The 12,480-nt window shown below is 50.8% G+C and overlaps 1 protein-coding gene across 1 annotated transcript in view; it reads left to right on the top strand.

Annotated features, from left to right (window-relative positions):
* Window positions 1–12,480, top strand: part of SGSM1 (small G protein signaling modulator 1) — a 95,941-nt gene that overhangs the window by 43,988 nt on the left and 39,473 nt on the right. The window contains 4 exon segments of the mRNA XM_045041235.1: window positions 1,784–1,908; window positions 7,032–7,099; window positions 8,301–8,464; window positions 8,877–9,009. Coding sequence (XP_044897170.1) covers window positions 1,784–1,908; window positions 7,032–7,099; window positions 8,301–8,464; window positions 8,877–9,009 — 490 coding nt within the window.

Raw genomic sequence — 12,480 nt, 5'->3', positions numbered from 1 at the left:
TCAACACACTATAACCCATGGGCCCAACGCAGCGCTCCACCTGTTTTTGCAAATAAAGTTTTATTGTAACAGAGCCGTGCCCATTACCTATCGTGTATGGCTGCTTTCACGCTGTAACGGCAGAGTTGAGTGGTTGCACCTGAGTCTGTATGTCTCACAGAACCAAAATTACTCCCCGTCTGACCCTTTATACAAAAAGCTTGCTGACCTCTGATCAGGAGTGTAGGAGGCCCAGCGTTTCTCACAAGCGCATGTCCTTGGTTGTTGCTCTGCAAGGCCATCTGGAATTGTGGGCATGGCTGTAGTGGTGAATGTGTCTCCTCTGCCAATATCAAATCAGTGCTCTACTGCTCTGCTGCCCGTGTTTCTGCATACACAAAAACTTTTGAAGTCGAAGATGACTCACCGTCTAATTTTTCTGAAGACGTTTAAAATAGCACCTGTTCTCCGCATGTGAAGTAACAACTAGGAACAACTAGGACCGAGTTTGCAGGAGGTCAGGCAATGACCACTGTGTCACGATGGTGAGATGCCACCTGCTGTAAGATACATCCACACTTCAAGTACAGGAAAACATGGAAAACGTTCATGACCCAGGGCAGCAGTGCTCCGTCATGGGCTGCAGGCATGAGTGGCTAACTTGAGACAGTGTGGGTAAAGCTGAGACATGCTAGGTGCTCGGTAAATGTTGGCTGTCCATCTCCACATGTTGTTGAGGTGAATTTGCGTCCTTTATTTGTGAGGCTTGGAGAGACCACCCCCTCCGCCACACCCCACCTGGGATAAAGCAGAGGGAGCCGCTGAGAAGTTCTGCAGGCTCATGGGGAACACAGAGGGTCAGGCTGCTGGGCAGTGAGTATGGTGTGGCTGTTTGGAGGAGGAGATTCAGGATAACGGCTGTGGTTGGGGCATAGAACTCGGCTGCCCTCTTGTTCTCCCTTAAGACTGGCCAAAATGATGCCAGATAAATGACTCCTGTCAAGGAGAGGGTGGTGTTGGGGCGCCTGGGTGGCTCCGTCAGGTGAGCGTCTGACTTGATTCCAGCTCAGGTCATAATCTCATGGTTTGTGAGCTCAAGCCCTGCGTTGGGCTCTGCGCTGGCAGCACAGAGCCTGCCAGGGATTCTCTCTCTCCCTCTCCTACCCTTCTTCCCTCTCTCTCTCTCACACACAATAAATAAATAAGACATTTATTTATTTTAATTTTTTATGTCTTTATTTTATCTTGAGAGGCAGAGTGCAAGCGGGGGCAGGGGCAGAGAGAGAGAGGGAGACACAGAATCTGAAGCAGGCTCCAGGCTCCGAGCTGTCGGCACAGAGCCTGACGCAGGGCTCGAACTCATGGACCGTGAGATCACGAACTGAACCGAAGTCCAACGCCCAACCAACTGAGCCACCCGAGCACCCCTAAAACATTGTTTTAAAAAGGAGAGCGTGGTATTAAAGAGGGATAGAGCCCCTTCCTGATTCTAAAGAGCCGGGACTCTGCCCTTGCAGCAGGGCTTCCTGGACCTTGGTTGGGGGGTGGGTGGGAGTGTGAAAGTGCAGGGGGGCAGCTCTCAGAGGTGCATCTCTAGAACCCATCCTGGGTGGTTGGCTGCAGACTGCTTTGCTTAGCATGGCCCCCTGGAAGGAGGTACAGGATCTTCCAAATGGTCGTAGCCTTGGAGGGCATGACCCAACCCCTTGGATCTGGTTATGCCTCCTTGAGTCAGATGGCCCAGGGCCTATGACCACTGTGACTCTGGCACTTTGACCAAGCCTATGCTCTCCTCTCTCTGAAGAGGGATGATATGGAGGCCGTGCCAGGGTACCTGTCTCTACACCAGACAGCTGACGTCATGACCTTGAAATGGACGCCTAACCAGCTGATGAACGGGTCGATGGGGGACCTGGACTATGAGAAGAGGTAGGGCGCCGGGTCCTTCTCCCCCTTTGGCACAGGGAAGCGTGTGCTCTGTCCTTTGTGTCCTGCACCGGCCCGCTGTTCTGTCTGGTTGTTGCAGCCACTTGGGCCAGCCCCCCTGCAGCTATGGCCTTATGGGTAACTCATTAGGAGGATCTGGAGACCAACTAGAAGAATCTTAGAATGTAATATGGGAATTAGGCAGGCCCTGGTCAAACACCACCCAGAGGGAGAAATCTTAACTAAGAGCTTGGGAGCCTGCAAATGGCAAATATTCCCCATCTGCTGCCGTCCTTCCCATCACTCCATAAAGGAGGAAAGCTGGAGGTGTTGCTTGGTGGCCATCTGGTCCAGGGTTGTGTCTCCTGTGACCTTGGGATTTTTCAAGACTCAGCAAAGGCTTTGGAGTCACACGCCGAAGACACACGGAAACCAAGGGTCCCCTGCTACAATCGTGTGTGTTCCCGCACAATTAGGGACGGCCCTAGGAGGAGCCCAAACAAAGGGAAGGCTCAACCTGATTATTTCAGCTTGAGGAGTCTTGGCAGCTTTATATAAAATAAGGGCTCCTTTCAAGGAACATAACCAGAACACTGTTCTTGTGTTCTGTTTCATGTTAAGCTTCAGTGTGAGTAACACGAGGCCTGGGTGTGATTAATACCATTCTCTAAACCACTTCCTGTGCAGAGGTGGCCATCTGTCTTCAGAGACAGTGGGAGGTAGAGTTGGTTCTAGGCTGAGCCATATAATTCAGCTCTAGCTAGACTCCAGAGTTTCTAATCAAGAAGCCCTCACCGAGGAACAACGTGGGACCCAGGAGATGCCCTTGGCCTGGGGCATTATTTCCACGGACTCGTCTTAAACCTCAGGCCTTCCGCAACCCCTCCCAGCTGAATCTGGATCACACGGAACCCTGAACCTCCTTCGTAGCATTTATAGAATCGCGGACACGTAATAAATCTGTGCCTATTTGTATATCAGCTGTTGCTTCTAGACTTCAGTTCCGTGAAGGCAAGCACCTGTCTTACTCATGTCTTCTCTTTGGCAACTGCCACAGATCCTAGCACACAGTAGGTGCTTAGATAATCTCTGTGAAGCAAAGCAGGGAAGTTACCGGATTCATTCATCAGATCTGAACAGAGCACCCGCTACATGCCAGGCACTGTGCTAGATACAAGAAACATAGCAGATGAACAGAAGGAGAGGAAAATCTTTACCCTCTCGGAGCTTCCACTGTATTTACCTTAACACTGAAGGAGACCACAATAAAACAGGTGTATGGATAAGTGTACGTTTTAGGCACAAGTGCTTGCTTGGTTCTCATTCTGCTGGAAGATTTGGGGTGTGTCTGTCTTTCCCTGTCTCTGGGCTTCAGTCTCCCCTTCTATCAAATGAGAGGCCTGGACAACATGATCTTCCCAGAACTCAAAGGGTTTGCAGGGGCTCTCCATACACAGAAGTGTCTCTGTCAAATAGCACAACCCAAAGGCCCTGTTTGCTATTTGGACTTACACCAGGATTGTGTGGGCAGAAACCTTTTTGTTTTTAATTTTTTTAAACTTTTATTCATTTTTAAGATACAGACAGAGAAAGAGTGTGAAGGGGAGGGGCAGAGCGAGGAAGACACAGAATCTAAAGCAGGCTCCAGGCTCTGAGCTGTCAGCCCAGAGCCCGATGCAGGGCTCAAACCCATGAACCATGAGATCGTGACCTGAACTGAAGTTGGAGGTTTAACTGACTGACCCACCAAGGTGCCCCAACTTTGTTTTTAACTTTTTTTTTTAATGTTTATTCATTTCTGAGAAACAGAGTGTGAACAGGGGAGGGGCTGAGAGAGAGGGAGACACAGAATCTGAAGCAGGCTCCAGGCTCCAAGCCAATGCAGGGCTCAAACCCATGAACAGTGAGATCATGACCTGAGCCAAAGTTGGACGCTTAACCTACTGAGCCACCCAGGCACCCCTGGGCAGAAAACTATTTTTTCTTTAATATAAAAAAAAATTTTTTTTTTACATTTATTTATTTTTGATAGAGACAGAGCACAAATGGGGGAGGGGCAGAGAGAGAAGGAGACACAGAATCTGAAGCAGGCTCCAGGCTCCGAGCGGTCAGCACAGAGCCCGACGCAGGGCTCGAACTCACAAACCACGAGATCATGACTTGAGCTGAAGTTGGACGCTTAACCGACTGAGCCACCCAGGTGCCCCTGGGCAGAAAACTTCTAATGTTGATATTTTGGAGAGGCATTGAGCCAAATGATTGCCAAGTACTCCCACCCCTCCTCCAGCTCAGATCAGTGGGACTCCATCTTTCATCATTATCTTTTCCTCTGAGAACAGGCATAGCATAGGCGCATCAATATTTACTTCCAACTGAGCCTGTACTTCCCAGGTCACTACTGAGGGGGCTAGAAACTTCCCCAGCCTTGGGTTCTCAACCCTCATCTATCCAGTAAGAGAGAAAAAGCTAAGGGTCAAAAACATGGTGGTTAGCCTATAGGATGTGGAGGTGCCCAGGGACTCTGGCATCTCTTTGGGGACCAAGAGACAACAAAGATGAGGGGTATGGTCCTTGTCTGAGGAGCTTCAGTACCTCTTCTCTTGTCCCAGCCAGCGCCCCCTTGTGTACAACCAGGGTCATAACTCCCCAGCTAGGTTTCCTCATGTCCATGAGGAAATATCACCAAAGGGTGGCTATTTGGGCTCTGGAGTCAGGCTGGACTTGGCTCAGATCTCAGCCCTGCCGTGTGGAACAGCTGAAACCCCCATACCCTGCTGATGGCCCAACCACTTGACAATCTAGTTTGGAAGTGTTTTCTGACCTACCCTTACCACGTGACCCAGCAGTTCTGGTCTAGGAAGTTGTTAAAACCTGTCAAATGAAATCAAAAGCTCAGCTCTTGCTCCTTCCCAGTTGAGCGATCTTGGACAACTTCGCCTTCCTGAACCTCAGTTTGTTCATCCGGTGTAAAATGGAGATGTGGTCATGGAACCTCCGAATACGTGTACAGGAAGGAGTCAATGAGAAAATGCATGTAATGCCCTTAGTAGGGAGACTGGAACCCAGAAAGGCCTCTCAGTCATGGGACTGTTGGTGTTAAGTTTACACAGATCCAAAGGGACTGTGGCCACAGAGATCCTCTTTGCTGGTGTGTGGTGGTAGCTGGAAAGTTCTTTTGTCTACTGGGCACCCTGGGGTATTCACCATTCACTCTGAATATTCTCGGAACATCTTGCAGAAGTAAAGAAAATCCAGGCGCTGTCCAGTTCAGCACCTCTTGGGGGAGACGGGAGAAAACAGGCAACTGCAACCTGTATGATGGGTACAATGTAGAAGCCCAGGGAAGGACCTTCTGGCCAAGATTTGCCCATGAGGGACTCAGCAGAGGCTGCTCAGAGGCTCTGAAAATGTTGGTGCACTCAGCTGCCCTCCAAGGATGTTCGCTCCATGGACCCTGGCGAGGCTGACTCTGGTACAGATAGACCAGTGCAGGAAGGTCCCTTAGAAAGCTTCTGTTCCAACTTCCTCATGTTGTAGCTAAGGAAACTGAGGCCCAGAGAGGAGAAAGGACTGAGTCAGTATAATTGGTAAAGTGGGATTTGAAGTTTGACCTTGAAGCCTGTGTTGGTTCAGGTCCTCCAAGAAGCACACCCAGACAGAATTAGACATGCAGCAGAGACTTAATGTGAGCGGAACCTGTGAAGGATGAAAGGAAAGAGCAGGAAGAGGCAGGCAGAATATTCAGAAGCTGGTTGACCCCTGTGAATGGGGAGGGGAAAGAAGGAAGAGAGAGTCTTATATGCTGCAGTTCTTAGCATATGCATGACCCATGCATATGCTGCATATGCATGCAGTTCTTAGTTCAGCCAGCTCAGTTGGGAGCCCCTGGGCTAAAGTTGACCATCAGAGGAGCCCCCCATCCCGCAGGAATAGGCCTACGCTGGTGCCCCCACATGCCTGGGCCTGCTTGAGAGCTGCCCAAGAGAAGCATGGTCTTGGCACAAACATGACGGTGGATCAAGAGAGGTGGCCTCTGAAGCTGTTGGTCAGCTCTGGTCCCCACAGCAAGATCTGAAGGACACCCAAGCAGTGCATTCCCCTGACTGCCATAAAGCCCCAGTTCCTGTGAGCCCCACCTCCATGGTGTTCTGAGGGGAAAAGTGATCTGTTCCAATACAGCAGTAGGCTTTGATCTGAAAAGGGAAAGCATAAAGTATGTAAGCACAGAGACCATGAGCCAAGTACTTTTTTCTGTATCAGCATTGTGTTGAGCCCTTCAAATATGTGATTCCATTTAACTGTCACAGCCGCACTGTGTGGTGGGTAATTATCATCCCCCATTTTACAGAGGAGGAAACTGAGGCCCATAGAAGCCTTCACGTCACACTGCTGGGACCTGTGGGGTCAAAGCTGTTGAGTGGCTCTTCTAACCCCTCGGATGCATGGTGGTTTGGCGTTGGGGTCTGAGTCAAGATACTTAGATACCTGTGACAGAAAACTAAACTCAAATGGACTTAGGCATTGAGCCAAAAAATTCTGGACAGTGGCTTCAGGCATGGCTGGATCCAGGGACTCAAATGATGGGGGCCTGAACTCTCCATCTCTTGGTTCTGCTTTCCTGACTGTCGACTCCATCGTCAGGCAGGCTTTTTCTTGCCATGGCTCCCTATGTTTCCAGACTTTTATCATCTCTGCTCCTACTCTCCTAGCAGAAAGGAGCATCCTTTTCCCAGTTTATTCTAACATAAATCCAACAACTGAGTCTCATTCATTCTGCTTGGGTCATGGGGCCATCCCTGAACCAATCACTGTGGCTAGAACAGTAGAATGTGCGGATCGGCCAGGCCTGGATCAGATGGCTATTCCTGGAATCCTGGCATAGATGGTGGGTGGAGTCAGCCTCAGCCACATGGATGGGGGCAAGGGAAGTGTGTTCCTCAGAAAATTGGGGTACTGGGACCAGAAGAAGGCGAGGTAGATTTAGGGAAGTCTTGAATACAGATGTTGGGGACAGATGGGTCCTAGTGAAAAGGGTTAGCAAGGGTGTGGTCTTCTGACCTCATGGGCCCTTCCCCATGATGAAGTGAGCAGGCATCCTGTGGAACTAACCATCCCTCCCCTTCCAGCATCTACTGGGACTATGCTATGACCATCCGCCTGGAGGAGATTGTATACCTGCACTGCCACCAGCAAGGTAGGGACTGTTGGGGGAGCATGGGGTGGGGGTGTTCCTTCTGGCTCCCCTGCCTGCTCCCACCTCCTCATTACCTGTGCAACCTCAAACAAGTGATTTCACCACTCTGAGACTCGGTTTCCCCATCTGTGAAATGGAATCACCACAGCACCTAGTCATGGCATTGTTGTAAAGATCAAATGAAATAGGTTCAGGACTTAGCATCAGACCCACGGTGTTAGCTGCTGACACTTAATGGAGCCCTTGTGATGTGCCAAGCAGGGCTCTAAACAGGTTGGCACAAAGTCACACAGCCTGTAAGCTCCAGAGTTTGGACTCAAACCCGGAGCTCAAAGAAGGTGCACTCAGAACAAGCAGAGGGCTATTCTGTTGTAGAAAACAAGGGATCTGGACTCTACCAAGGCATGACACATTAATCTTATTTAAAACCTTTTTAATGTTTGTTTATTTTTTGAGGGGTGGGTGCAGAGAGAGAGAAGGAGACACAGAATCCAAAGCAGGCTCCAGGCTCTGGGCTGTCAGCACAGAGCCCGATGCAGGACTCAAAGTCATGAACCATGAGATCATGCCCTGAGCCACAGTCAGACACTTAACCACTTGAGCCACCCAGCTGCCCCACATTAAGCTTATTCAATGAGACAGACCTGGGTTCAGATCCAGACTCTACTGTGCAACCCAGAGCAAGTCATGTACCCTCTCTGAGCCTTAGTTTCATCATTTGTAAAATAGGCAATAATAGATAGACCTCATAGGGCTATTTTGGGTATTCCAATAACACACTGCCTTTCATGTGCTGTGCTTATATACAGTAAGTGCTCAATACATGCTAGCAAGTCACTACTGCCCTGAGAAGGGGTAGGTCTGAAAGCCTCCATACAAAAATAGGTCAGGTTGATGCATAGAGGGTACTTGAGGGACATGGGGTGTTTCCCCTTGTTGGGTGATTTCAGGGGGGGCGACCACATTCTTCTGGACCATATCCCATAATTCCCAGTCTGCAGCAGTGGCCGGTGGGATGGGAGGGGCTCTGGGGAGGTAAAAACTTCCCCTGACCTTCTGCCCAGGCCTTTCCCAGAGCCTTGGAGCAGGTCCACGGGTCTGGCTTGGCATGCCCAGGGCGATGTGTTTGCCGGGAGGACCCCCATCCCATGCCCCATAGTGACTTTCTGCCGGGTCTCCTCTGGCTGGGTCGTGGTGGCAGTGGACAGCGGTGGGACAGTGGTGTTGGTCAGCCAGGACGGGATCCAGAGGCCGCCGTTTCACTTCCCCAAGGGGGGGCACCTCCTGCAGTTCCTCTCGTGCCTGGAAAATGGGCTGCTCCCTCACGGGCAGCTGGACCCTCCACTCTGGTCTCAGCGGGGGAAGGTGAGTGACCGTGGGGGCCCCAGGGAGGCTGGGATGGGGGCAGGGGTCAGCCATGGGGAGTGGTCATTCTTTTTTTTTTTAAATTTTTTTAACGTTTTATTTATTTTTGAGAGAGAGTGTGAGCAAAGGAGGGACAGAGAGAGAGGGGGACAGAAGATCCAAAGCGGGCCCTGCATGGACAGCAGCAAGCCTGGTGTGGGGCTCAAACTCACCAACTGCAAGATCATGACCTGAGCCAAAGTCAGATGGTCAACTGACTGAGCCACCCAGGCGCCCCAGGGTGGTCGTTCTTGCCCATGACTCTTTACCTGGCTTTGTGGGCTCATGCACACCCCACTGAGACCCTCAGGCTGTGCACAGACTCTGGGGACAGATGTATCCCAAGGGCTACGCATTGGGATTGTGCTTTCAGGGCAAAGTATTTCCCAAACTGCGCAAGCGAAGCCCTCAGGGTTCTGCCGAGTCCACGTCTTCGGACAAGGAAGATGACGAGGCCACAGATTACGTGTTCAGGATCATCTATCCCGGCATGCAGTCTGAATTCGGTAAGCTTCCCAGTCTCTGGGCCCCCGAGATCTAACCTGTTAGCTGAACATGAAAATAACTCCAGGTGTTTGGGGCTTGTGGACAGGTGGTCTGGGTTCTGGGGCCAGCGGGGGGGGGGGGGGGGGGGGGGGGGGGGGGGGGGGGGGGGGGGGGGGGGACTTGAAACCAGGAAGTTAGTATCTCGGTTTCCCCCCAGTGAGAACCATGCACTACTGAGCTTAATAAAGGTAAACCTGGAGCAGGAATTACCACGGGGTAGTGAGTGGGCTCTGGAATCCTGGTTGAATTGGGGCAAGTCACTTCACCCTTCTGTGCCTTGGTCTCCTTATCTGTAAGATGGGGACATTAACATAGCACCTGCATCATCGGGCCCTTGTGGGGACTAAATTAGAGAAGGCCCTTGGCACAGAACACGTCCATGTTAGCTGCTGTTATGTGGTTGTTGATATTTTATTTCACTCTACTGTTGTCAGGATTCAGTGAGATAATGAGGTGATCAATGTAAAGTCCGTGGAATCAAGTCTCGCACACAGTAGGGCTTCAATACATGATGGTCAAAAACAGCAAAGGTGGGAAGCAAAGCACCAGGCCCTGGCACACGAGACGCTAATATATGTCTGCCACTTGGGACAGTGACTGCCGTGACATAGATGCTTGGTTCGTGGAGACTGTCACCATTAAGGTCATCTTTACCACGGAGGTGTTATTTGGATCAAATAAACTGATATTTGGAAAGTTCTCAGAGGCCTGGCTTTTATTTTATTTTATTTTATTTTATTTTATTTTATTTTATTAAAATTTTAATGTTTATTTATTTATTTATTGACAGAGAGACAGAGAGAGAGAGAGGGAGAGAGGGGGAGCTGGGGAGGGGCAGAGAGGGAGAGAGAGAATCCCAACCAGGCTCTGAGCTCTCAGTGCAGAGCCTGATGCAGGGCTCAAACTCAAGAACCGTGAAATCAGCACCTGAGCTGAAACCAAGAGTCGGATGCTCAACCGACTGAGCCACCGAGGTGCCCCAGAGTCCCAGCATTTATTAAGCACCATGTGGATGTCTTGTTTCAGCAACTCAGTATTAAGCTGTAGGTGCTTTCTGTCAACCCGTTTTATTTTACCCTTGGTGGTCCTGTTGTTCCATTTGATGGATAATGGCTCTGAGCCTACCTTTGCTATCGTGCCGGGTCGCTTCACGCTCTGGCTTTTGTCCACCGCTCAATGGGATCTGGGATGTGGGGCAGGCTTGATGGTAAGGTCTTATATTGCTCAGGTTGGTTTCTCATCTTCACCCATATATTCATTCCTTCATGATCAGTTAGGACCAAAGCCTCGTGTTTCTGCATCACTAGGAGCCTGAGAGTGTCCTGAAGTGTTCATTACTACATCCGTTCCTACCCCGGTTCGGGGTCTGGAGCTGTCCCAGCCTGTCAGCGGTACCAGGCTCATACAGCACCCCCAAGAGCCGAATGATCAGAGGGGCCAGATGCCCCCTGTCTGCCTTCCCGGGAAGCCCTGTCTCTGCTCCCCAGAGAGGCTCATCCAACATATAGTTTGTAGGCTCTGCTGGGAGCCAGGCTGGGTGCCGGAGGTCTTACTTGCTTGGGAAGTGTCCATGTTAGCGTGTTGGGGCTCTCCGTGTGCCAGCAGAACAGACGTTGGCAGTGCCCACCCACACCCCTCTTTGCGGGCTCTCCTGTCGACTCCCATCCTAGTGTCTCTCTGCCTGAGGGTCCCTTCTGCGTGTGGGTGGGGGTGGGGTAGAGGTGTCCAGGAACCAGGATCCTCCCTGGAGCAGCCTTCAGCCAACGACTGGCAGGAATTAGTGTATAAACGCCCCGGCTCCCTCACCCCCCACCCCGGTAAGAAAGCTCTGACGTGCGTGTCTGCATGTCTCCCAGAGCGCCCCCTGCCCCCCAGGAGATCAAGCACCAGTTGCCCATAGTAGTAACCTGAGCGGTAACCAGCCCTTTGCTCTGCCTTCTCGTGTCACTTCGCCTACCCATGCTTCTTGGAAACATCTCCCAGCTAGACTCCTGGCACTTGAATTCTCATCTGCCCGTGAGGAAACCCCAGTGAACTCAGTTTATTTAGATCAAAGCTTCTCACTCACAGCGCTGCCGATGTTGTAGATGGAATAATTCTTGGGGGGGGGGGGTGTCATGTGCCTTGTAGGATGTTGAGTGCCATCCCTGGTCTCCCGCTACTAATGGCCAAGCAGCAAATCTGGCCCCTCCCCCACCACCAAGCTGTGACAACCGGAAATGTCCCCAGACGTTGCTGAGTGTCATCTGGGAGCAAAAGAGCTCTTGGCTGAGTAAAGCACACATCACTGCATTCACCTCTCCACCACTGCAGCATGGCCAAGTGACTTGCCCTCTCCAGACCTCATTTCCTTGTCTGTAGAATGGGGAGACATTCTACAGACCCTCCCCACCCAGGATCATATTCTGAGGAGTCAGTGTGATGATGTATCAGGCACCTAACGCAATGCTAATCCTCACCACGGCCCTCCTAGGCAGGTGCCACTGTCTTCACCATCGCCTACTTTTCAGAAGAGGAAGCTGAAGCACAGAAAGGTCAAGAAACTGGTCCAGAGCCACACAGCTAATCTTCGGCATGGTTGGGATTTGAACCCAGGTGTCCTGGCTCCAGAGCTTGTACCTCTCACAACCACTCCATGCAGATTGTTTTTGACCAGGATCGGTTGACACTGTGGTTTCACCCCCTTCATGCCCAAGCTCAGTCAGATTCAGCCCACGTGGAAATGGTGCCCCCTGCTTGGTTGATTTTCTCAGGGGCCTGAGCCCCAGAGCTATGGTTTTCACCTTTGAGGACAATGAAGTCCTTTCTGAAGAAGTGCCTAAATCAGAAATGGGCAGACTCCTTCCTGTGGTCCAAATTCGGCCCACTGCCTGTTTTTGTAAATAAACTTTTATTGGAACACGGTCACACGCATTCACAGACAGCGTGTCCATGGCTGCTTTCACACCACAGCAGCAGTGAGATCATTGTAACCAAGACTGTAGGCCCACAATGCCAAAAATATTTACATGTCTGGCCCTCTATAGAAAAAGTTTGCAGATGCCTGCCTTCAATAATAAGGGAGAAGAGTTTTGCCCTGTGGGCAGGATGATGTGGCCATAGATGGTTCTAAACCCCCTTTCAGTGTCTTCTTGCCTCCGTCTCGTGGTCCTTGTGCACAGAGGAGGCAGAGACCAGTTCTGAAACATTGAGCCCGTTTCGGAGTCAGAAGAGGGCCTTTCCATTCTCCTGTGTTGCTGAGACTGTCTATGCCATCTGTGATGGCAGGCGTGAGCCACGCATGCCTCCTGAGCACTTGAAATGCATCTAGTTCGGATGGAGCTGTGCCTTAAGTGTCAAATACACACTGCATTCTGAAGACTTACAACAACCAACAGAAATATAAAATATCTCCTCAGTAATTTTATATCGATTACACGTTAAAAAGGTAA

The sequence above is a fragment of the Felis catus genome, chromosome D3, assembly GCF_018350175.1.
Source record: "Felis catus isolate Fca126 chromosome D3, F.catus_Fca126_mat1.0, whole genome shotgun sequence".
NCBI lineage: Eukaryota > Metazoa > Chordata > Mammalia > Carnivora > Felidae > Felis > Felis catus.
This window is presented reverse-complemented; position numbering and strand designations above follow the sequence as displayed.